The sequence below is a fragment of the Gigantopelta aegis genome, chromosome 10, assembly GCF_016097555.1.
Source record: "Gigantopelta aegis isolate Gae_Host chromosome 10, Gae_host_genome, whole genome shotgun sequence".
Lineage (NCBI taxonomy): Eukaryota > Metazoa > Mollusca > Gastropoda > Neomphalida > Peltospiridae > Gigantopelta > Gigantopelta aegis.
The window spans coordinates 15,122,435-15,149,763 of NC_054708.1; the positions used below are offsets into that span (position 1 = coordinate 15,122,435).

The following is a 27,329-nucleotide window of genomic DNA, read 5'->3' on the forward strand; positions in this document are numbered from 1 at the left end:
GGTGTCTAAATGTTGGCAACCAAAGTTTGAAGTGGATTCAAGTACTACTACTTCACAAAGATAAGTTGTTTCGAGCAGAAAGGGGGTGGACCCCAAACCCATGGACCCGTATATCATATTTTCATAATTTAATATTAGTAAAATAAAAATGCATCAGTTAATATCGGATTGCTTTCAGAAACGCATACAGGAATTTTATTCTAATGTATGTGACAATCAACAAAAATTAACAAAAACTTCACTCAATATGTATTATATTATAATCTGGATACGTGTGTTCGTGTCAGTTGTAGAAACAAATATATATTGAATACTTACTACGTTTTTGTCTAACCTGGAAAAAAAAGAAGAGGGTTTTTAAAGTTTAGCTTTTGCTTTTTCTTTTAAAGTACATGTATATTAAATTGAAATTTTTGTTTAACAACACCACTAGAGCATATTGATTTATTAATCATTGGCTATTGGATGTTAAATTTTTTTCCATTATTAGCATGGGATCTTTTATATGCACTTTCCCACAGACAGGACAGCACATACCACGGCCTTTGTCCAGCTGTGGTGCACTGGTTAAAGATAAATAAATACATATACAAACCTCACCGTTTAAGAGGAGCTATCACTCCCACTCCCCTCATTCTCCTGAGACTAGTCCAAGGAGAGTGATTTGTAGCTCCCCTTAACATGTGTGTTTAAATGGCAGTAATACACTGTATAATAAATGGTTTCCAATAAAGACAAAACGATGACTTGTATGTTACATGGTATGGTAGCAATAATATGAGTTTATTAAAGCTGTATTTGTGTTTGTATTTTGCATTAATAAATGTTTAGACATAGCCTATTAAGACGAGACTGCAGTTTTAAGACCATTAGTATGACACATAATGGATCACAAAGTACTTACCCTACCCAACCTGCCCTGCACTGCCATTTGGCAGCATAGAACAAGCACTACCCAAACGAATAGGTTCACTCTCACGTCCATCATCTACGTCTGTGACTGGTCTTCTCGTTATTTCGGGTTTATATACTAGTGTAGTAGACGGGGGCTTTCAGAATAGGTCCTACCATACAAATCTACACCTGTGTTTTCAGTGAAAGCACTGAAGCCCACTTTACATGATGTCACAGAACTGTGTGATTCAACACCCCACGCATTATTTGAACAGACGTCCCAAGCCTGGCAGAAGGTGCAGGTGAATGTAAGGCAATGCTGAATTTGATAGAGAACAGGGTTTTCATAATCTATAATCAAAAATATGATATGTCCTGAACACACCCACGGTCTTACTCGAGCATGGTGGCCATATCAGACTTACAGCATAGCAAGGGTGGATCTCAAGGGTCTGGACCAGGGTGACCAGTACCCTGCTAAAATATTTTTTTAAGTTTCCCATTTTAAACAATTTTCATTGAATTGCCCTATTCAGGCAGTTAGACCATGTACCCTTTTGATTTTGGTCCCCTCCCAAAAATATTTCCTATGTCCACCCTTGCATAGACCAGTGGTGTTAGCGAGGGGGGTGGGGCATAAGAGTCTATGGCCCCCTCAATCAAACCTTTTTTTTTATTTTCACTGTATTAAATTTTATAAAATCATACATACATAGTGTGTGTTGCCCCTACACTCCTACCCCCACCCCAATATAAAATCCTGGCTATGCCTGTGGCATAAGACATGTTTCATAATCAATAAAAACAATTATTATTCTAAAATGGTTTCTCTGGGTTTGTTTTTTGTTTTGTTTGCATGTATACTGGGGTGTTGTGGAGGGTAGGATGGAGTAATGTAGTCTTTGGTGTGTTTTTAATTTAATTCTTTTGTTATTATTTTTTTTATTCCTACAAATAAATATATCTCACATATAAATATGAAGTTCATAGAAAATATTGATTGTGTATCTATTAAAACAGCAGCTATACATCTTAGTTAATATGAAGATGGCTTTAAATTGAATAAAATGGAAATTTAATCAGTAAATAAAATTTACTGTATCTGGATCAAATTTCGTTTTAATTTACATGTAATTCAACGTAGAATTTTTACCATGTCTCACAAGAAAAATTAATATTTAGAAAAATTAATATTTATGGCCATCACAGAACTTTGAGATTTTTTTGTTGGGGGGAGAGGGTGTGGGTGGAACTAAGGGGAAAAAGGCACATCAAACAACTCGTGAAAAGAGCCATCGGCTCAGGTGACCTAAAAGTCACATCCATGGAAATATATATATACTGTATATATATATATATATTTTTAAATGTGATGTTCATTGCTAGGGTTTAGATGCAAGAAAACAAAAAAAAGAGGCACCCCACATTTAAAACATAAGAGAAACTAGTATATTGATACTAGTTCAAAGTTAAAATTATATGCATTTACCAGCCAAATAAAATATGATGCATAGATGACGAGATACTGAATGAAGTCCAGGAAACTTTACAGGGTCTTGAAAGAGATGGGGGGGGGGGGGGGGGGGGGGGGGAGGGGAGCGAGTGAGTGGGTTCTGTGAGCTTTTCTCCAAATAACAAGGACAGAAAGTTTTTGGATGGTTCTAAAATCCAGCATCATAAAAGATCTTCATTTCCGATTACAACTCCTTAAGCATATCTCACCAATGACAGGCATGTCGGTATGAAATGCACTATTTAAAGTTTGTCGCACTTTTAAATTGGATTTGATTCTCTTTGGTGGACAGCCATCAGCAAAACCCACACTGGAACAAATCTGAATATCCACCTTGAAGAAACCACGTCGGCATTTGTAAAACAAAAACAAAAAACCATCCAATGGTTAATTTTACTGAAGGCCTGTAGATGAAGATGCTATACTAGCCTCTATGAACTAAAATGGAAGACATCACACGAGATGAAATGTTTTATTTTAATCTCACATGAAAATAACATACATGCATAAAATGGTTAAACAAAATGCTTTCAACAATTATAGCCATGAGATGCATTTTCACCACTCCATTTGTACTTAATATCCAACTTACATATTAGGTTATATCAGCCTATATTTATAAACACAAGGATTAATTTATGTGACCCAGCCAATGTAATTTCTATGACAGAATTGTACAGTGGTTAATTCCCATCAGCTAATAACATCTGTAACAATATCAAGGAATGTAAAGACCGGTTCCACTTTGTGACATACGGATGTAATTAAAGTCAAGACCCTACTTTCAACCCGTGAACATGGACACTAATGTTGTATCATTAATTTCAATCGCTGCATCCTAACCACACGCGTACAACGCAACATATTTATCTGTCATGACACACGCATGTGGTTAGGATACAGCAATTGAAATCAATGATTTCTAAAATAATCGCTCACATCCGGTTAGGATACAGCTTAAGTCTGGTTAATCCACAAACCTGTAACACATTAGGATAAAGTTATTGTGAGTGAAACATTGACTGCGATGCTGAAAAAGAGAAAAACCCTTAAAATAGACTAGAGCTCTTCTCTGTAAATGTTACTTTGTTCATGCACTTTTAAAAATATGAAAGTGCATTTTGTTGTACATATAAAATTATTATAAACACCAAGATGACTAAAAACACTTCAATGTACGAAAATGAATAACCTAAACAATAAAATCCAAGTATGGAGAAAATTTGCACTGTTATTTCTTTTGAGAATACTTAACCGGAGCTTAAACAATAGCATATTGCCCTAGGAGTAGCAGACCAGACTACTATCCCTTGGGAAATATGCCATTGTTTGAGGTCAGGTGAAGTACAAAAGAAAATGTCGGATTTCAATTATTAAAAATAGCTCTTGCTATTGAAAAATATACCATAGTGGTTAAAAACTAGGGTCTTAATCATGTGGTTTAGTGGGAGATACCCATTATAAAGTACTGCAGTTAAGTATTCATAAATCATGTACAATGTAGTTGTAACTAGTATTGACTAAACTGTCAACACACACAAGCATACCTCTTCAGTTTTAGGCTGCATTCATTAAAAGTCGTGAATATCATATTTCCCAATTCACAAGTAGTGAAGAGTGTTCGTTTGGTGAAATAACCCATGAGCACTTGTGAAAAATGGGTAAGATTTTCTGTCTCAATGTTTACCAAATGAATGCAGCATTAGTGCAGTCAAACTGAAACCATTTAAAATTACAAAATTGTGTAGTTGTGTTAAGCCAATAAAACATACAACACTTTAAAAATGCTGCCATTGCTGCTAATAAAAAATTTCTACCTGTTGTAGTTGCAACTATTCTCGAACACGAAGTTGGTTACCGGTATTTTTATCATCTGCAATACAACATTAATAACCAGGCTGCCACTTCAAGAGGATACCTGGACCCATTCTCATACAACTTTATAATCTAGACTCCAGTTTCATTAATACTAATAGTATATAGTTAAAAGTCTGGGGATTGCTAAATGTTCTACCTGTTGTAGATGCAACTATTCTCTAGCACTAGTTTGTACCGTTATTTTTCTCATCTGCAATATGACATTAAGAACCGGGCTGCCACTTCAAGAGGATACCTGGACCCATTCTCATACAACTTTATAATCTAGACTCCAGTTTCATTAATACAAATAGTATATAGTTAAAAGTCTGGGGATTGCTAAATGTTCTACCTGTTGTAGATGCAACTATTCTCTAGCACTAGTTTGTACCGTTATTTTTCTCATCTGCAATATGACATTAAGAACCGGGCTGCCACTTCAAGAGGATACCTGGACCCATTCTCAACTTCTAATCTAGAATCTTTCATTAATCAAATAGTATATAGTTAAAAGTCTGGGATTGCCTAAATGTTCTATGTTGTAGATGCAACTATTCTCTAGCATATTTGTAGTATTTTTATCATCTGCAATATGACATTAAGAAAACCGGGCGCCACTTTTCAGGAGGATACTGAGCCCATTCTCATACATGTATCTCTAGACTCCAGTTTCATTACTCAAATAGTATCTAATTAAAAGTCTGGGGATTGCTAAATGTTCTACCTGTTGTAGATGCAACTATTCTCTAGCACTAATTTGTACCGTTATTTTTCTCATCTGCAATATGACATTAAGAACCGGGCTGCCACTTCAAGAGGATACCTGGACCCATTCTCATACAACTTTATAGCCTAGACTTCAAGCTATAAAAGTTTCATTCATGCAAATAGTATATAGTTAAAAAAGTCAGGGGATTGCTAAATGTTTTATAAGCACAGACCCACAAATATAGCATTAAATGAGGGGAGGTGGTTCTTGTTATGGGAATACAGAGCAAAATGACTCTGCATTATTAAGAACCACTGATTTAAAAAAAAGTAAAGTTTGTTTTATTTAACGACGCCACTAGAGCACATTGGTTTTTTATCTTATCATCAGCTATTGGACATCAAACATATGGTCATTCTGACACTGATTTTTAGAGGAACCCCACTGTCGCCACATAGGAACCACTTATTTAGACTGAAAGCCAAAATACATTTTGTATGTCAGAACATGTAGACTGAAGTCTCAAATTCGGAACATGACATTGTATCTTATTACCATTAAATGAGTTTGCTATGACATTAATGTGTTGGTTTCAAGTGTCAAACACAACAAGACCTAGCAATGGTATTTTTGCTTTCGGGATCATCATATAAAAGCATAGCACATGAAATACACCAGCCACTCTTTCTTCATCCTGCATATACTAAATTAGTTGATCAGGAATATTTCATGAGAAAATTGGATTACATTAAATTAAACCCGTCCTTCGGTATATTTAGACAAACCAGAATTTAGTTAACCCAATTATAAATGCTGTAATAGTTTCATATGCTGTTAAACAAAACAAAAACTACACAAGGTACAATTCCATGGCCAGTAAAAATACACCAGATACAAAATATAATTTTACCAACAAAAATCAATGCAATACTGCAAAATAAATAAGGAAAAAGCCCCAACACATAATTTGATGACCACTGTGGGGAAAAAAAAACAACATTCTGCAGAATTAAATGTCTCGCCTACCATAAACATTTTTGTTGTACTGTGATGAACATACACAGGTGCAACTATAAACCAAGTTTCACTGACCTAGGACTTGTAGTTTGTGACAAACTAATCTAAAGGCAAAACTTTCACACAAAAGTTGACACTTCACTGACACTGCTGCCATCAGACAAGTAATATTTATATCTCACATTTTTACTTTGTAAAAGTGAGACAAAAAGCATATACAAATAATACAATTTCAACATAAATAAATATTGTTTCTCCTCCACATTCATGTAAATGAATTTACATTCATAATATATATATAATATTGTACAATTCTTTCATTCGTAGAACATTCTAAGACTGGTTATCACCAACATTATGCATACGGTATTCACAAAACTGCATTTAAAGGTTTAGAGATCAACAATGAATACACATAAAATTATTAACACCAGGTAACATATTTTATTTTTGCTGTTAAGGCATTTGAACCAGTGTTTATGTAGCCTTAGATCTGGATTTAACATTCACGGAAAAGGACTAAAATCAGACGTATGGAATCTGAGTACAGATTCTTAATGCTTTTATAAGTTGTTTGAAAAAGTGTTGGGCAAGTAATATGCATGCATTACTTCCTGTGTTAACATTTTACTAAGTTTAACTTAGAATTTGGAAACAAATCAGATTTTAATATATCTACATGTAATTTACAAACATGCACATTTTCATCAATATATCAAATACTAAATGCTATAATACTTTTTTTTTTTTAACCCACTACCAAAGCATGATATGAAACCAGTTCAATAGTGGAAGTTTTTAATATTAATTCATTAATCCCTTTAACCAACAAATCTGAAGAGATATCCCACACATCATGTTAGTGGAGTACAATTAAAATAAATGCATTAGATGGGTCAGTCTGAAATGCATAAATTCCAAATTTCTATTTTTGATTAATGACCTCAAACATTATGACAATCCCATACATTGTCTTGCTATGATGGTCGTACGTTATGTTTGAATTACCTGCGATAAAAAGCTTCTAACTTTGTTGTAAAAACCAGTCAGGTAAATAAAAATATGACTAACAACTTGCATGTTCCTCATAATAACATCTCAAACTCTCGCAATAGAGTATCATCCTGGTGCTCATGTTAAGGCACTGTCATTTGCATACTAATTTTACATTTGTTATTAAATTTATTCATCATTTTACACACATGAATATTTTAATGGCTGATATAATATCAGTACATGAAGAGTTTATATCCAAACACAATACATCCAGTTCGGTCATTCTGAGAAAAAAATAGTTTTTTTTTTGCAATGAGAGATAGCGTAATTTTAAGATTTGGTTTAATGGGCATAAATATTGTTTTGATAGAAACATATTGTTGCATAGCTAAGTGGTATTAACATCAGAATACTGTCACTGCTAACTCCAAAATTTGGAAATTGGCATTTATTGTATTTTGGAAATGAACTATTCACATTTCTAAATATTTCTATTATCAGTTCACTAGACACTTTTCAAGACATGGCTCATTGCACTTTAATGTTTATGAAAATTATATCCCACACAAAACATGATTACAATTACAAAACTTTGACACGTGCTCAACAGTAATCTTAATAAAATTGGAATGATAAAACACAATATTTAGCACCACAACAATCATTAAATGAATATGTAGGTAGAAAAACAATTCGATGATTTTGCAACAGCATCTTCAAACTGATGTGATGAATAATGAATGAGTATGGCTATGAATTGGCACCAATATTTTCAAAGCTATTCTAGAGCTATTATACTGTAAAACTGTCTTCGGCTATAGCACGTGTCAGAGTAATGTCACAGCTTATGATGGTTTTATGATATCATAGCACAAAGATAGTTTCAAAAATCTGTATCCAGTTCATTAATCGATGTCAACATTTATCATTTCAAATATTACCATTCCATGAAGCCAACAACCCAGTGTGCGTAAGAAATAAATTCTAATTGTTGGGTTGGACCAAGACTGACAACAATACCCTGGTAATCAGTCACTAAAGAATTTGGTTAGTTTGGGTTTGTTTTTTTCAAATTTTGTAATGTCGGATCTTTTATCCAATTTTAGCAATGTGAACTTTTATTGAAAAACAATTCAGTTTTTGAAAGTGAAATATAAAAGAGAAGTTGCTAAGACACATTTTTGAAACCATGACTCAAGCCATGTATTTGAGACTGTTCTGTTGAATTGAACATATTCCTGAATGTTTCAAAGAGGCGAAAACATGTTTGTGTACATGTTCCTGTTTTTAAATCTCAAACTACCACACTTAGTGGTGTGACAAGAATGTATTCTCAACATTTTGTGAATGCAGTTTCGAATACACAGTAAATCTCAATATTTTCTGAAGAAGCACTTTTTTCAGTCACTTTGTCATAAAAGATATCTGGTCCCATAAATCAACTGAACAAATATTTCCACACACTAACAACATTAATAGCAATCCAGTACACATATTAAACTGGGCAAGACTGGATAACATTGATTAACAGTTGCTTCTGTCATTACAACCACACTGTCAAAATTCATTTTCAAAATTAAATAAAAGAACATAACTTTATCTGTCATACCTCATCTAACTTTTAAACTTAAAAAGAAAAAAGTAATCAATTATATATGCAGCTAGAACATAATATTTTAAGAGCAACTTCATAAAGACATTCTTATTAATTCAGTGTTCGAGATTAAACATGTTGGATACTAACATTTCAAAATCTGGTATCCCACATAAATGAAATTCATAAATAACATCATAACAAACTTGGCCAACACTGTTCTCATTCCCAATCTAATGCTACACCGCAATTCGTGATATTTGCAATCAAATGGAATCGGCAAAAATATTTGCTGCATCTATTTTTGCATAATAATGACATAAATTAATATTTAGCAGTAATCCATAGGTGTTTCTGACATTAAAAATTATAAACTGTATCAATTTTCTGCAGATGTGGAATCAATATCTCAAATAAAATTTGAAGGGAGAAAACTTCCAATAAAAACAATAGCGACTTAGCAGTTCCCAGGCAAGTGCTATGCCGCTATTGCTCCAGTGTAGCATTAGACTGGGTACGAGTAGGGGGAAATATTGTTACGGCGTAGCATTATACCGGGTACGAGCTAGAAAATACTGTTACTTAACTTCAAAAGTATATGACGACTTTCATTGTTTTAGTGAAAAATAAAAATGCATGATTAAAAAAACCCCAACATTATATGGTATCCCGGTGGGATAATGGGTTTTTGAAGTCTGGTATCCAAAATTAAATTCTGGTATCCCCGGGATATCGGGATACCGTTAATATCGAACACTGTAATTATATTAAAAACTGCATAGGAAAACATCAATTGCCCATAGGCTAAATTTTAAAAGGCACTGTAATTATTTAAAAGCTATTTATGCTGAGTTTATTTATTTGATGATTTAAAACAGAAAGAAGAAGAAATGGTTCCACTGTAGGTTTCCTCCAACCTATACAACAATAATACGACAATAAAACAAAATGTGTACAATGTCATACTGTAAACACCCAGAGCATATATGACAAAATCTATACACTAATCCAAACTATCAGAATTAAAACAAATAAATTGGTTTAAGTAATTTGAATTTCATGATTCAGCTTTCATCTGAATTGCCAAGAAAAAAATAACTCAGAGATCAATTTATTATTCATCATATATCTGTGAATGAAATAGTTTAATAAAACTTAATGTACGAGGAACAAACCATAAAAAGTTTCCCCAAAACAAATAAACCGAATCAACACTTTTTCTCATCAAAGTTAAACTTTGGCATAGCAAATTTGTTTATAAGTTCTTGAATGAACTGAGCATAAACAAACATATAATAAAATAAAAAAAACAGAAAAAGAAAAAGAAAAGAGAAGATTCCTCTGAATATTGCTGCCAAACTTTAAGCAATGTATTTACTTCAGTACACCACATGCTGCCTTTCATGTATTTCTCACAAACTTCCTAACTTCAAAAAACTAGCCAAAACACAAATTAAAAAAAAATTGAAAACCTTCCCATATATCTGACAAATATTCATTGAAATTTTTTTTAAAAAATTCACAACTACTAATAATTTTTATCAAATATTGTAGTCACTATTCCTAAAATAGTAATATTTAGTATGATGATACTCAGCAAGATATGCTTGCTTGTGGCGAAAATATGAAAATTATAATAAAATCTGTAATTTTAAATTTCATAAGAATTATTGCACATGTACATAAATAAATATCAACTAATATACTACTTATATGCTATATATTACCAAGTATTTGTGATAATCTTATCAGACAAATGTACAAACCAATATCAAAATAATACACAACATGTTAACTCTTTGACAATAATTTCAACACATATGAACCCAACAGCACTAAGTAACTCAACTACTAAATCAAATACAGATCATTTCTTCATTACTGAAGAAAAATTAACTATTTAAAATTTTTAAAAGAAAATATAATTAATGTTCTAAAAGAAAATTTCATTCAACTATTAAGTTTCCTTAATTGTCCATTTTGTTTTGTTATTACCATTGACCAAAAAAACAAACATTTCGGAATAGAACACATGACTTTTTAAATTGTAATTAGTTTAACATTAGTCAGTGCAATCCATTAGACTTTAATGCATAATTTGTTTCATTGAAAAAAACTGAAGTCAACTATATAATACTATTAAGTCATTTATATAAATATAGACAAAATTCATTTAAAATTGCAACAGCAAACTTGGAATACTCCATAAACAGCCAATCAAAATGGAGTATTAAACAAGAATTCCATTCTTTTCCTTAAATTCCTCCTTTAATAAAAAGCAGGGTTCGACAAATCCGCTAGCCCTTGGTCCCAGCTTGTGAATTTTAGATCTGGGCTAGTGGAAAATATCAACTATATTACTATATAATACATAGTGCACAAGCCAAAGCTTTCGGGAGGGCTAGTGACTTTCTCAAACATTTCTTGAACACTGTAAAAAGCATCAGGTTATACTGTGTGTATTTCCCAAATTGACGAGTGTCAGATGAAGAGTGAGAGTGACTGTCCCGGTTCTGCCGCGTCCCAGACTAGTGGAATGTGTGGTTGGCCCGGGAGTGAGCCTGTTCAGGTACAACCGACTTGTGTACGTGGATGAGCTGGGTGTCGAGAACCTCGCAGTCAATCTGCATCATACCAATACTGCCAGGCGGAGGCTGCATCGATTCTGTAAACAAACACACATTCATTATTTCTGTAAACAAACACAGTAATTATTTCTGTAAACAAACACACAGTAATTATTTCTGTTAACAAACAGTAATTATTTCTGTAAACAATCAACTCACAGTAATTATTTCTGTAAACAAACACAGTAATTATTTCTGTAAACACACAGTAATTATTTCTGTTAACAGTCATTATTTCCGTAAACAATCAACTCACAATAATTATTTCTGTATACAACACACAATAATTATTTCTGTATACAACACACACTAATTATTTCTGTATACAACACACAATAATTATTTCTGTAAACAACACAGTAATTATTTCTGTATACAACACATAGTAATTATTTCTGTATACAACACAATAATTATTTTTGTAAACATTCAGGAAAGAAGTAATGTTTTACGACACCCCCAGCACAAACATTAATAAATGCATCAGCTATTGGATGTCAAACAAAGGTAAATATATGAATGGACTGATGATTAACATCAATATAAGACTTCAGAAGTTAAATTAAAACAAAATGTACTCTGCATATATTTTTTTCCATTAATCATATCAAATTGCTGGGTGGAGGCGGCACACACCTAAAGCCTTCAAGTACCTAAGTAACAGATGGTGATTTTCATTGTCGGTAAAACAATCAAATTTATTATCAAATTAGCTGTCACAATTGGCTATCAATCCCTGAAAATGACCGTGAACTGCTGCCACTGTTTTCAATCAAAAATACTTGCCGAAAACCACTTTCTGAACTCAAAATTCCAAGGCATTTTCCATTGAAAAACAACAAGTAAAGCAGCCATTGTGTCACGTAATGTTTACAAGAAACTATGTAATTTATTTCCGGTGAGTGTCGTCTGCAAAAAGTTGAGAACTATGAATTGGGGAATGCACTGGCGTGATGTTGGACGAGATATCTCGCCCGCAGTAATCAGAAGGTTAATAAGCACCATCCCACAGACAGGATAGCACATACAACGGCCTTTGATATACTAGTCATGGTGAACTGGCTGGAGCAAGAAATAGCCCAATGGGCCTACCGACAGGCATCAAGCACTTCACCACTGGGCTATGTCTCCCGCCCACCACCACCACAACCATATAAAAACTTACCATTAAGAGCAACAGCTGGCATAACCAACGACATCCTTGGTCTCATAGTCTTGTTGTGTGCTATTGCAGGAACCAGCAGATAGTCCTGAAAAAGGTTAATAACCTCTAATAAAGTTTAATACCACCATTATTAGATTAATCAAACATCTGGTAATTTTGACATATAGTCTCAGAAGAAACCCGTTACATTTTTCTGTTAATAGCAAGGGATTCTTTATATGCACTTTCAGACAGGAATATCAACCCCTGCAATTGCCCATGGCAATCGGCAATACCATGGAAATTGCCATAGAGGTTTTTTTGCTGTGGACTATATTAGAATTTGTTCCCACTGCTTGTTTTTTTGCTATGGACGTTTTCTTAACTGTAGGGGTTAGGATATCATATACCACAGCATTTGATATACCAGTTATGGGATGCAGGTTAAACCCAAATAAATGAAAACAGATAATATATAAATACGTAGGTACAAAAGGTATTAAATATTATAGTGAAACCTCTCAAGACCAGACACTCTGTAAACCGCAATTCTCTCAAAACCAGACATTTACAGAGTCCCTTTTCTAAAAACCAGTACAGAACAAAACCTCTTAAAATAGGACATTTGTCTTGGTCCCAAGGGTGTCCTGTTTAGAGGGGTTTCACTGTACAAACGAAAGACATTTAGGTGCATAAATCTGTATACTGTGATATTAATAGTAATTTTTTTTTTTTAATCTTGAACGTAGTTTATTTTGTGCAAAACACCCCCAAAATATGAAATAATGTTGTCCTTAGCTAAGTTAAGTAAAACAAAATATCTGGACCACAAAGTATGCTAGTTAATAAAATCAGTTCAGTAACACACACATTCAAGTAGATCAGTTCACAACTTACCGAGTTGAATGACAGCACATAGAATGTATCATTTCTGCGATGAATGGCTTCAAAAAATCCCTTCTTGTCTCCCATTCCTTGGAATAGTTGCAACTGGTATCTTGCTTCGGCAGCTCTGAAAGTAAACACATTTCAATAGGTTAACAAGCATATCATTCAAATCATTATATTGTTTTATATATATTTTTAATGGATTAAGAGTTTCTTTAGAACCGGTATTTACAAATTTTGAGTAACAGAGAGTAAAACATTTTACTATATGTCAAGAATTACCAAATGTTTGATATCCAATAGCTGATGATTAATAAATCAATGTGCTGTAGTGGTGTCATTAAACAAAACAAACTTTGAAAAGAATTATTTTGAACTTTGGCCATACGGTGTTTAAAACAGTTATTTAAACACTTGGTCTGAATCAAATGAGCTGCCATATAAGCTACTTCTACCAACCAGGAGCAAGGGATCAGTTATAACACTTTCCCATCTATAGACAGGACAGCACATATTAGTTATGGGGTACTAGCAAGGAGAGGACAACTAAGGACAATGTATCGTACGACTCTACTGCAATCATGTAACAGACTGGAGTTGCTTTAAATACCGTAGGTATTCCGTATCAAGTTTTTTCATTCCGCCATGTAGTGCTTTCTTCAGTGTGTTAACGGGATGTATTTCTTTTCTCCTCTTTTGCTTCCTTCTTGCCGCAGTCTTCGTCTTCTGTTCTTCGTGTCTGATCATCCAACCAGCCAGTTGTTCAGCAAGTCTTAAAGAATAGAAACAAAGAAGAACTCAGTGGAATTAACTGTTTCGCCTATCACAAATATAAACAAAGTTTCATTGATCTAGGTTTTAGAGTTCACGAGAAATTGATCTAAACGTGAAACTTTAATGCAAAAGTTGATGCCACTGACGTTGGAAAAGTAATACCTTTATCTAGCCAATTACGTCATAAAGGCGAGACAAAAACCTGTTAACTTATGCTAACAGCATCTACAGACCTCGGTTTAAAGGGAACTATCATTCTCACCGCCCATCATTTCCGAGACTAGTTCAAGGACAGTAATCTTTAGCATGTAATTTTGTTTTTAAGTATTACAAAAAGATTAAATATCAATGCTCATATCTTAAATGGCTCTCCATAAATTAAATTAGAGTAGCAATTAATAATTCCCCTCAATTGTTTTTACAGCGAGGTCAACATCTAGTCTAATTGTGGAATATTGTATCACAATTCACTACGCAAACTTCAGAGACTGCCACAGAATTCTAAAACATTAAAAACTAGATGCTAATCAATTTTCATATTGAGGCAACTTTTACTAATAAAAATTTAAAAAACAAAACAAGACATTCCCTGTACAACTCATACCTCATAGACTCTGTGGCATTCAGGTAGTTAGGACACATCAATGCCTCAAAATCTGTCTGGTTGATTTTTCCTGCCGAGTAACTGGACTCCATCTCTGCGGACAGTTCCTGGAGTCGCCTGAACACCGTGTCGGCAGGATGCGACCACAACTGTTTAGGAGTGGCCACGAAGGACAGACTCCTATCTTCTTCCACAGACATCAGTTGTCTGCCCTTATGCACTAAGTTATTGGACATAACAGGAATGCTGTTGCTATTATTAGTAATAATATCACTGAAATATAGAAGAAAAAATTGGTTAAAATGGGTGGTGATATTTTTTTTTATAAGAAAATTAATAAAACAAGTCCCGAGTTGCCAGCCTATGTGGCCAAAGTTACCTGCAAGAACACTGTTACCATTATTAGTGCTTACTGAAATAAAATTAAGTGTTCTGAGATCTATGCAAATGTTAATATTGGTGGTGAGGTAGGGTTGGGCTGCACAATGATTTAAAATGGCGGTCACACATTGCGAACACATACAAAGCATCAGCCAAAGCCATATGGTAACTATTGGACGAAGGATATGGAGAATTTTTAACTAAAAAAGAAACACCATACAGATAAAAGCATAATTATTTTATTTCATTCTGTGCCTGATGATTAATGAAAATTATTGCCTGTGATAGTATTCTATTTGGTTGTAAATGACAATTCCATAAAAAAAAGAAAGATTTGTTGCGATTTTTTTGTTTTTGTTTTTTGTTCAATTTAACTTTGTTAACTGACAACTTTATAGTATTTAAATGAAAAATAAAATGCTTACCTGATAGGACCTAGATTGAGTGTAAACAAAACAAAAACTGCAAACAGGCACATCTTCTTAGCAGACGATATTGAGACAGTCTTCAACTTCTCATTCTGCAATGACAAGACAGTATTTGTTTAGAGGTTTATTAAATTCTTAACTACTGTCCTTAAAGTGACTGTTCTGAGTTTACATGCACTGTAAGATGTTTACAACTAACACATCCTTTTTGGCGACTAAAATTACACACTAAAGATATTTTTCAGTTCAGAATAATAGTTTCTGACACGAGTCCTTTTGCAATTGGTTTTTCCGATGGAGATTCAAGAAAATCAATTTTTGGAGCAAGCTATAGTAAGCTTCAAGTATTGATTTTCTTGAAACGTTTGTGTCAGTTCAATCAGTTTTATAATTTTAGAATTATTATAAAATTGACTGCATTTTATTTTTGTGCCATGACGTCATGACCCTTCTCTCAGCCGATATATATTACGTCACTGTAAGGAAAGCATGCAGTGTTACATATTAAGGTTGAAATGGTTTTGACTGATCATATGTTTCAGTCATGTAAATAATGCAATCTATAAATGCTATACCAGTGAAGTGTTTCATACCTCAATCTGTAACGAGTCTAATTTCCTTTTCAACGTCTCATTTTCCTGTTTCAGCTTTTGGTTTTCTGACGTAAAATTTCTCAACTTCACCTCCAATATAGATAAATACTGCAAAGAAAAATTAAAATACAACACAGCTAAAATCTTTGATGGCACTAAATTAAATATTAACTTTAGACTTTTATGGATAAAGTGGGGGATGGGGAGTGATATTTAAAAAACAAACATTATAGGATATTTACTTCATAATTAACTATTATGAATGCGGTTTGGATGAATAATGTAATTCTAATAATTAATTTTATTGATTTCTGTTAGTCTCATAAGTTTTGGGGCCACCAGGCGAGAGGTTCCATATGATAATCTGCATAAAAAGACAACCTTTTATGGCCTCAACTGGTTAAACTGATCACCTGTCATGTCAAGAGTTAAACATGGACTAAAAAAGAAAGTAAAATAAATAGGAAAACATTTTGTCATCACAGGGGGAGAAAGAAAAGCTGCCAATGTCTAGTTTAATGACACCACCCAATACACTGTTTAATCAGCAGCCATTTCATTTTAATATCATAACTTAAAATACCAGAAAGCTAAAAAAAAAAAACTGAAAGAGGTTTCATGCATTTGGTACAAAACAATACCTCTTTCTTGCGTTTCCTGGACAGACTAGCCGATTCACGGTTCTTGATCATACGCTGCTGACGTCGCACAATCTTGGGCTAGAGGACAAAAAGAATTTCATAAATACAGATCTTTTAAAGAGTTTCGATTAAACAAAACAAGTAATTATTATAACTATTATAATTCACAACTTAATAATAATTTATTTAATCCTTCAGTTTTTTATCTGTCACAATATTTACATAACATAACAAAGCATACATTAATGTGAAACAATTTCACTTTATTGGGGAAAGTTAAGCATTTCTATCCACAATCTGACTGCCATAATTATTATTTCTGACTATTATTTCTCATTTTTATTGTGTTTTTCAATACGAAAAACCACAATAACAAAAAATAAAATAGCACAAGAAGACACTGACAATCTCATTACTGAAATATAGCAAACTGTTTTTGTATTCTAAAGTTCGCCCATCCCAAAAATTAAAAGGCAAAACAGATGCGTGTTCAGAGGGGTGGTTATGTGGGGTCAAAATGCCCCTTCTCTAATTTTGTTTTTTTCTTTCAAAAATGTATTTTTCAGGAGAGCATGACCTGACCCCACTAAAAACTTTGCTCTCTACAGTCTAGACCCCCTGCACAATTTGTTGCAACATGTATGTACATACATCTCCATCATTATCTGTATGGGTGCCGGTAAGACCAGTGAGGGGAGAGGCACCGAGACCATTAGGAATGGCTATCACAGACGACATTGCCGATACCGATGCACTTTCTGGATGTTGAAAACAAATCTTCCCCGCTGCAGTCAGCTTTGCAAATTCTGCAGGTGTCACAACCAATGGTGCTGATACAAAAAAAAAAATGAATTAGAGGACAATATTATAATTAACAAAGATTAACAAAGATATAAGTACTAGTGATATAGATATTTAAATCATGCTGCAAAGCATAGATATGGCTATTAGCTACCATGTACGGAAACAATTTATAATATCTGATTATAAATTTGTTGCAGCTACACTATATTTAAACAACTTTTAATAAAGACGTTTGGGTTTTTAATAATATAGATTTTTACAATTATATTTAGAGATCAACAATGAACGTTCAGGGAAAAGGCACCTACCTAAAAATAATTAATAAGTTCTAAAATGTAATTAAAAGATATAATGAATGTCAACAATAATTATTATACCTATAGTATAAAATAAATTATGCACAACAAACTTCAGCCAGGTTCTTAATGAAAGGGAAAAGTGGAATGAAAAAAAAGAAATAAAAAAGAAAGAAAGAAAAAAAGAAAGAAAGAAACACACACAAAAAAAGTAAAAATATAAATAATACCAACCATTTTGAGACAGTGGCTTTTTAGCTGTTGGAGTAGAGATTTTTTCATAAGGCTTCGGCTGAATTTTAACCTTTGAGTTGAGGATCGAGTTAATGTTCACAACACTGCCGTGGACAGTTCCATGATACAATGAATCTGTGGCTGGACTAAGTGCCTCGTCGTCTGCGATATGGAATGAAAATGCTGTCTGGGGGGATGAAGGGCCGAATGACAACGTGGTAACGGGTGAAGTTCCTTCACATTTTATCTCTGTGGGGAGTTGAATGATTGTGTTGTCTGATGCCTTTAAAAACACAAACAAAAACAATGGTTTGAAATTTCTAATATTATGACTAGTGATCGATTGTACTTGAAGATCAGATCTCTACATTGCGACCGATTTGGATATGTGACAAAAAAAATTCATTTGGCGACTAAAACATTTCATACTATCTATATAAAAAATAGAAGGCGGCGCCATCTGGCTCTTTGATGGACAAATTAATGTAGAGGACTGAAAATTTAATTATTTGGCTCTTCTGATGATTATAACAATCCAAAAATTTAATGTGTGAGAAAATGATCACTGTAAAGTGTAATTGTAACACCCCCCCCCCCCCCCCTCAAGTTCAGATGATGGTATTGATGTAAATATGTTGGGATTGGGGTTTGTTGTCATAGGCACATAAAGACAAATTTAAGTAAAGTTTGTTTTGTTTAACGACACCACTAGAGCACATTGATATATTAATCATCGGCTACTGGATGTTAAACATTTGGTAATTCTGACTCGTAGTCATCAGAGGAAACCCGCTAAATTTTTCTTAATGCAGCAAGTGATCCTTTATATGCACTTTCCACATAGACAGGAAAGCACATACCACGGCCTTTGACCAGTTGTGGTGCACTGGTTGAACGAAAAAACACCCCAATCAGTTGAACGGATCCACTGAGGTGGTTCGATCCTCGAACAAAAACACCTCAAGCAAGCACTCAACCGATTGACCTAAATCCCACCCCAATAAAGAGAGAGAGACATAAAGCAGGTATGAAAGGTAAAATTAGACATTTGTGCGGCCTCTCCCAGTGAACAAGACAATGAATGTATGGACTTTATAATTCAAATCCTTATGTTGATATAATTTTGATCCTGTAATTAAAAGTTGATTGGGTGATGCACAGTAATTACAACTGATCATCGACAATGAAATTTCAACCCATTCCCAACACTAATTATGACATCCGTAACAAATTAGGGCGGGGTGTGGCCCAGTGGGGAAAATGCTCACTTGATGCATGGTCGGTCTAGGATCGATCCCCGTCGGTGGGCCTATTTCTCACTCTAGCCAATGCACCACGACTGGTATATCAAAGGCCGTGGTATGTGCTATCCTGTCTGTTGGATGGTGCATATAAAAGATCCCTTGCTACTAATGTAGCGAGTTTCGTCTCTGTGACTGTCAAAATGACCATATGTTTGACATCCAATAGCTGATGATTAATAAATCAAAGTGCTCTAGTGATATTGTTAAACAAAACAAACTTTTCTTCAACAAATTGACCTACCTAATTATTCTCACAATTCAGTGTTCTAGGGTTAACAGTGCATTCATTAGTTAGTTGCAGGTGTTGGTGTTTTTTTAGATGCTACTGATAACTACTTTTCATGCTTACAATCATACAACTCACCGCAATGAGTAAATATCACCACCTACTTTTCTCATGCCTTTTTAGATGACTAGACTCGAATAGAGGCGTTAATGGTCATGGGTTACATAATAAATTCAAGAAAACATATCATTTTCTCATTTCATAAATACTTAACCTGACCTCTAACCTATATGCATTTCCACCCTATTCCATTAGACTGGCCCGAACATCCCAACAGCCAATAGAATGGCAAACAGATGAAAAATTATATATTACTTGTGTTTCTTCATAGAGTATATTCCACCAATCATGGACAAGTTGTTCTATTATAGACGTATTAACTCCCATGTTATTTACAACTAAAAGATAAAACACACAATGAAGTAAACAAAACAAACACTTACTGAACCATAACCTTCTGAGCCAGTCTCTGATACATTGGAAGATATTGGGGATGGAGGTTCTTCTTTTATGTGTGTACCTGATTTAAAACAAATAAATAATTAAACCAAAACGATCATTCATTTAATAAAAACAATATGTATAACAATTAAAACAATTTCTTAACTGTTACATTTTGGGTAGTTCCACAGAGTTGTTAAATGCAGGTTTGTCAAAATTAAACTGCAATGGTTCTCTTCAAAATCAGGTAAAAACTATCTGATAATCAGCTAGCTATTAAATACCAAATGAACATAAAGAAACGTTTGTGTACAGGGTTGCCATCTGTTATTCAGTTGACACTATGCAATTACAACCGTTAAAGGAAATATTTTATTCTATTTAACGACGCACTCAACACATTTTATTTACGATTATATGGCGTTGGAACCATTAAAGTTACAGACCCTAGTTTTAACCGTGATAATGGACACTAAGTTTGGTTAATCTACACACCTGTAAGACATTTTGATAAAGTTACAATAGAGTGAAACAAGAGTCTGTGATGTTGAATTGGGAAAACGTATTTATAAACAGATTAGAGCTGGTGTCCATAACCTTTACTTCTTGGAGATGTGCGTTTTTAAAATATGAAAAATGCATTCTGTGGTATTAGAAACACCAGGATGACCAGAAACGCTTCGGATCGAAGGAAATGGATATTCTAAACAACAAAAGCTAAGTAATGTCTGATTTCAGTTATCAAAAATGGCTCTTATAGTGAAAAATATGTTGTGGTGTTTAAAAATTGCCAATTTATATTTTATTTTTTTTAACAAGCAGCATACCATATATTCCACTGTCAGAACTATCACTGTGTTCTCGCCAACAGTCGTCGGGATCAGGTTTCTCGTTTTTAAAATCAGAATGTTGTGGAGACTCTGAGCTAATGGGATTCACAGAAATCTGAAACAAACAAATTCATCGATTGCTTAATTCATTATTTTCATAACATTGCATTTTATATGTATTACAAATACAAAAGGATAGGACAAATATTTCACTTTTTTCATTATTTTCATAATAATGTATTTTATATGGATTACAAATACAAAAGGATTGGACAAATATTTCACATACCTGTTCATTATAAATAACACTAAAAAAATATATTCATTTTTTATTTTTTTTTACCCATTTTTAAAACATAAATGTTGGTACCGTACTAATCAGGTATCAAATGTTTCTATTCAAAAATATAAATACATGTATTCTGTCAGGTATGGTAAGCTAATCAATATTATCTTAGTTGTTAATTTGTAAATAAAAACACAAACATGTTCATCGGACAGATCCAGAAAGCTGTCATGTGTGACCGTTCCATCCAGTTCTAGAAGATCAGATATGTCGGGAAATTCTTCATGAGGGACGTTCAACTCTGACATGTCTAAAAAAACAAACAAAAAACCCCACACAATTTATATCAAGTGTAATAGTTACAATACCAAGTTAATATTGGTGGTGGGGGGGAAGATACCGGCCTTGATGGTGTAGTGGTTAATCCATCAGACATGAGGTTTCCACATGTACAAAGAGGTTTGGGAGTCTACATCAGAATATGACCGTACAATAAAGCTATGATACAACATTTTACATGCAAACAAAAAACCCAGAAGCCTGCCTTGAATAGAGGCCGGGTCTAATCAAGAATTTATGGTATCTGGTTTTGAGCTCTGGGTTTTTAAAAATCAATGTCATTAAATGTTAATATATATCGGTAGATACATTTGTAATACAGAATGTGTTTTGTGGTATAAATGGGTTATACTGAAAAAACTGTTGCATTGAAACTGAGAATATGGTGATGTCAGAGCCATTGCCTATAAAACAAAGATGCCACATGGTTTTCCCATGAAGGTAAAATGTCAAAACCATAGCACATGTAATCCTAGGGTCAGTAGGTTGATAATTAACAGTTGCTAATTTAAATGATGTTTATTTTGCCTGCACATGGAAATTGCGCTTTGCAAAGTAACACAGTTTCACTACTCAACACCCCTCAGAACACTAGGTGTGAACTGTGGAAAAGCTGTGTGCAACAAACTGCAACGTGAATATTAGTAGCTAGAATAGCATCAATAAACACAACAGCAGATTTGTAACAAAATCAAGAAATGTTTTATTTAACGACACACTCAACACATTTTATTTACGGTTATATGGCATCAGACATATGGTTAAGGACCACAGATTTTGAGAGGAAACCTGCTGTCGCCACTACATGGACTACTCTTTCCGATTAGCAGCAAGGGATCTTTTATTTGCGCTTCCCACTGGCAGGATAGCACAAACCATGGCCTTTGTTTAACTAGTTATGGATCACTGGTCGGTGCAAGTGGTTTACACCTACCCATTGAGCCTTGCGGAGCACTCACTCAAGGTTTGGAGTCAGTATCTGGATTAAAAATCCCATGCCTTGACTGGGATTCGAACCCAGTACCTACCAGCCTGTAGACCAATGGCCTAACCACGACGCCACCAAGGCCAGTCAGATTTGTAATAATGCAAACTTAAAAATATTTAATCTTACAACATTTATAGTTATTTTATTATTATTTAAAAATACATGTATAAACAAATGAAATACATACATGTATCAGCATTCAGACAGTGTTCTGCAGTTAAGAGTAAGATAGACTGTCCACAAGGCATTTGTAAAGTTTACCATAGGTTATAATCTGGAAATGGGGCTCTATCGGATAATCGGTTATACCAGTTATTAGCATAAATTTGACATCCACTGGGGCTATGCAATTAAGCAGATTTTACTGTATCATACACAAAAATAGAAATACACTGTCCAGATTTTACCAGCTTAACTGATTTTGAATTTTTTTTTTAACCTTTTATGGGGCATTTTCGTAATTATTGATTTACATATCGTTGTGTAAAATATTATTGCAATGGATTAAGAAGGCATTTAATTGTGGAATTTGAAATTTTAGTGTATGGTCTGGAAAGCACTTTAAGTGACCTCAATTGAATTTGACATCATAGAAAGTAACACTGTGTGTATTCTTGAATTTACAATACTCTTAACCGGACGCCATTTGTTTAAGGGGGAGTGTGTTTCTTTGGAACTGTGTTTATTATCAGCAGTGTTCAAATTGATTTTATTTTCATCTGACATTACTATAAACATATTTATATATAGTTAAGAGATATTTTTTATTGTTGTCAGTTTCAAAGTATGGTCGTTCCGGTCAAGTCAAACCTTAGGGTCTTGAAATTACAATACTCAACTGTATATAAAGAAATAAAGAGTCGGAGTTGCCGAGTGTGTGATAACGTGACCTACGTCACGATATAGGTAAGATAGCTTTGTAATTCTGGCGTCGGAGTCTCTCTTAGTTTAGCTGAATGTGGGTGCTGTCGGATTTCTTTCTGTAGTATGTGTATTAGTGATTAGCCTAATATGTAGATTTTTTAAAATCAAGTAACTCAAAAATGATCAATGTAAAGGTATTTGATGTCAAACATAGGATTATTGTGGTGTTAGAGTGGGAATCTTTGACTACCGTGTGGTGGGCAGCGATTGCCAGAAAATTACATAGCTTGGTCTTGACTGACAGGGCTGAATATCTGTCCAAATCTCCGTCTATTGTCCGAACCAAATTGTTAACCACTACGAAAAATTACTCTCCTACCTTTAATTGTCGTTAGATTTCCTCCAGTTTGTCCAGACAGAAATCTTGAAAAAACCATTACAATAACAGATTCCACATACCAGATGATAACTATGTCACCTATATAGACTTTGCTGAGAGCGCATAGGGCAAAAAACATGTAATTCTGTGCCAGCTGCCATTTTGACTTTTTTTTGGAATATTCTTCAAGAGGTGTGAAAGGATATGACTTAATCTAACATCATAACATGTTATGATATAAAAGCAAACGTGATGACGTCATATTATTTATTATTATAAATTTTTTAATGATACCACTAGAGATCATTGATTTCATATTAATTGTGTCACATAGTTTGGAGGCTTTCACCCCTCTTGAAGAGTATTCCATAAACAAGCAACATGGCAGATGGCAGAAAACTGCATGTATTTTTTCCAATGCAATCTCAGCAAAAACGATATCGGCGACATCGTTGCAGTCTTGTGTGTGGAATCTGTATATTTGTTGTGGTTGTTTTTTTGCGATTTGTGTCTGGACAAACTTTGTTTTCATTTCAACTTATTTTCGTGCTTATATCCAATTAAGGTTCAAGCACGCTGTCCTGGGCACACACCTCAGCTATCTGGGCTGTCTGTCCAGGACAGTAGGTTAATTGTTAGTTGGTTAGTAGTTAGTGAGAGAGCAGAGGGTGTAGTGGCCTTACACCTACCCATTGAGCGCTTAAGAACTCGCTCTGGGTTGGAGCCGGTACCGGGCTGCGAACCTGTACCTACCAGCCTGTAGTCCGATGGCTTAACCACTACGCCACCGAGGCCGGTGACAAACTTTGGAGGAAATCTAACGGCAATTAAAGGTAGGAGAGTAATTTTTTGTAATTGTTAAGAATTTGGTTCGGACAATAGCTCTATACTGACTCTTCAAGAGAATCCTCGTTTAATCGAAAACCATACGACTAAGAGGAAATGGCTGGTGCGCATGCCAGTCATGTCAGGCTATCAATTTAACGACATTGTTTACCTTGTTCAATTTAGAAATAAACTGTATAAAAAAGTAAGTACATACTCGCATGTAATCCCATTTCCATCAAAAATTACACCAGGTGGTAAGAAAACGTCATTTTAAAAGCATTATCGAAAACCGTACTATGATGTTATCAACGTAATGGCAACAACATAAAATCAGCTTTTCCCCGCGAAAACAGTAACATGACAGTCATGTGACCTAAAATCGGCTATCCGAAAATGATCCGTCATTACTCATTTGGCAGTGCTAGCAGATGTGTTTGGTTGTGTGGATTCCGTTGTGCACCTGTTGCTGTTTAGGGATGCATTTGCATTGCATTCATTATGATTCCAGGGTGCAAATTAACTGTAATAATACATTTCACTGTGCATAAAACATATTCTTACTTTTTCCCCCCGCATTTTTAGGAAATTTGTTTTAAGTGTACTTCCTTAACAAGAAGTTCTTGTGGTATCAACAATCGAACATGCACAGACATTACAAAATACCTGGAAGTAAAATAATACGGTTTTCGATTTCGTACGGTTTTCGACAATTGGCGATACTTGGGCTAGGCTTCGTCCCGCCCCCTATTCAGCTGATGATGTTTGGGATCGCAAAAGAAGGAAGCTGATTCAATACCCCAAAAGTAGGCGGGAGAAGACACAGAAGTCTTTCCAAAAACATAAATTTGATAAATAATTTGTAGTAACATGCATTACTCTGCTCCGGAAGTGATAAACCGTATTAAACAAGATTCATATCACACATGTGCAACTAAAACTCGTCAGTACAGAACATATTCAAATATTTTTACGTACCCCAATCTTCGTTTGTGAGTAAATTATTTGCAAAAAATCGACGGTCCACTTCTGACACAAAATCAAGTGTCATTTTAGCGGAAAGCCGAAATTAATTATGTTTTTATTGAAAAGGGAAGTACACGCGTAAAAAAAATATGGCAACGAATCCCAAAATTCCGTTTTCCGGTGATCTATTTAAAATTTACTTGTGAAAGACGATAACAGGAAGTTCATTTTATCCTAAAGAATTTGTGTTGTTTTCTCACCTCAAAACACGTTCGCACCCTATTCATACTTTACAATAGAAATGTGATAGCTAAAAAAATCAGATCCAACATTTATAAAGCAATAAATCGCACGACTGTTTTGAAACAATAAAAGAAAAGGTATAGGATACAGTTAAGTTTGAATGTGTTTTTGTTAGTATTGAATTAGGGGCACCAGACAACTCGGACCGGAGGACAACTCGGCCCAGACATCTCGGCCGAGTTATTAGACTGATAGACGGGGCATGCTGTGACACATTATATGCGTGTTAAGTATGATAGTTGGCCATGTCGTAGTGTCGAAGTATTGTACTATAGTAATAATAATGCATTATACTGATAGATACCGCTAACTATATGGTCACCATTAAGAATGACAATTGTGTATGTCGTAGGCGCATATCGTAGTGTCGGATGGGTTTCTAGAAGTATTGTACTATAGAAATAACGCAAAAGACATCATTTGCCAAATTCCCACATTTATTACATTAAATACATACGCACATATGTAAGCAAAAAACCCAACAGAACACATATACATAAATAGTTATAATAAAGAAATAAAACACCAATCACCAAAAGAACATAGAAATAAAACGTCCAACAAAAGATAAAAGTCAGTGTGCAACAGGGGCGTACAGCTTTCCACAGGCAGACAGGAATCTCGAAGTGGACACTTCACCATCTGTGTAGCGTCCCCACAGTTCGAAATTTTTCCCCTGCAGATTCCTGAAAGCCTTCCTCTGTCGCCGTCGCATCTTCCTCTCTGAGACGAACCGGCATGTCAGAGGAACCAGCCTGGCTTCAGTGTGGAGCATGGGAATCAACTTGTAAAAGGGAGGGGCTGTTCCAAGGGCACGGTGGTTCAGTCGGTGATGCCATCCCTCCACATCGTTGTTGGTCCTCACACTCTGGTTGAAGACTGACCAGGCGTTCACAGACCACACGCTGCTCCTCATTCAGGTGCGGTCCACATAGTCCACGAGGGTCACCAGTCAACAATTTATCAATTTAACAAAAAACAAAAAACACATTCTTTTATTTCTGTGAGAATACTTTAATTTAAAAAAACAACACTTGTTCAACAATATTGTTCAACAATAGACAAGATTGTCCATGTGCCGAGTTGTCTCTGGACTCCGGGCCGAGTTGTCTCGCGGTGGGCCGGGTTGTTTCAGAACTCTGGGCCGAGCTGTCTCAACGTGGGCCGAGTTGTCTCAGAACTCTGGGCCGAGCTGTCTCGACGTGGACCGATTTGTCTGGGCCGAGTTGTTCTCCGGGCCGAGTTGTCTGGCATTCTTGAATTAGTACCCCCTTAACCTTAACGTCCCGAATCGAAGTGTCATGTCGGATTGATAAATTGCTGATCCATTTATCTTTGAAGATAGTTTCCGCTGTTCGAATAATTTGCTTTTGTTCTACAGTCGGTGACCTAAACATTGGAGATGATCGTTATTATAACTATTTATGTATATGTGTTCTGTTGGTTTTTTGCGTACATATGTGCGTATGTATTTAATGTAATAAATGTGGGAATTTGGCAAATGATGTCTTTTGTGTTATTTCT

General features: G+C 34.6%; 1 protein-coding gene across 1 annotated transcript; it reads right to left on the reverse strand.

Annotated features, from left to right (window-relative positions):
• Window positions 1-2,865: 2,865 nt before the first annotated feature.
• On the reverse strand, window positions 2,866-25,651 carry LOC121382590 (cyclic AMP-dependent transcription factor ATF-6 beta-like). The gene is made up of 15 exons (XM_041512100.1): window positions 25,515-25,651; window positions 21,342-21,451; window positions 20,853-20,970; window positions 20,028-20,104; window positions 17,995-18,277; window positions 17,312-17,490; window positions 16,661-16,738; window positions 16,020-16,127; window positions 15,424-15,518; window positions 14,618-14,890; window positions 13,850-14,011; window positions 13,249-13,363; window positions 12,373-12,457; window positions 5,088-11,245; window positions 2,866-4,715 (listed from the first exon to the last, which is right to left on the reverse strand). Exons 1-14 carry the CDS (start codon window positions 25,585-25,587, stop codon window positions 11,109-11,111), a joined length of 1,893 nt encoding a protein of 630 aa, XP_041368034.1. The 5' UTR covers window positions 25,588-25,651; the 3' UTR covers window positions 2,866-4,715; window positions 5,088-11,108.
• Window positions 25,652-27,329: the final 1,678 nt, after the last annotated feature.

Coding starts and splice junctions, on each gene's coding strand:
- LOC121382590 (XM_041512100.1), bottom strand. CDS start 25,587: ATGACACTTGATTTTGTGTCAGAAGTGGACCGTCGATTTTTTGCAAAT. Junction 14,891..15,423: donor CTCAATCTAGGTCCTATCAG/GTAAGCATTTTA, acceptor TCTATATTTCAG/TGATATTATTACTAATAATA. Junction 13,364..13,849: donor CTTGATACGGAATACCTACG/GTATTTAAAGCA, acceptor GTTTACTTTCAG/AGCTGCCGAAGCAAGATACC.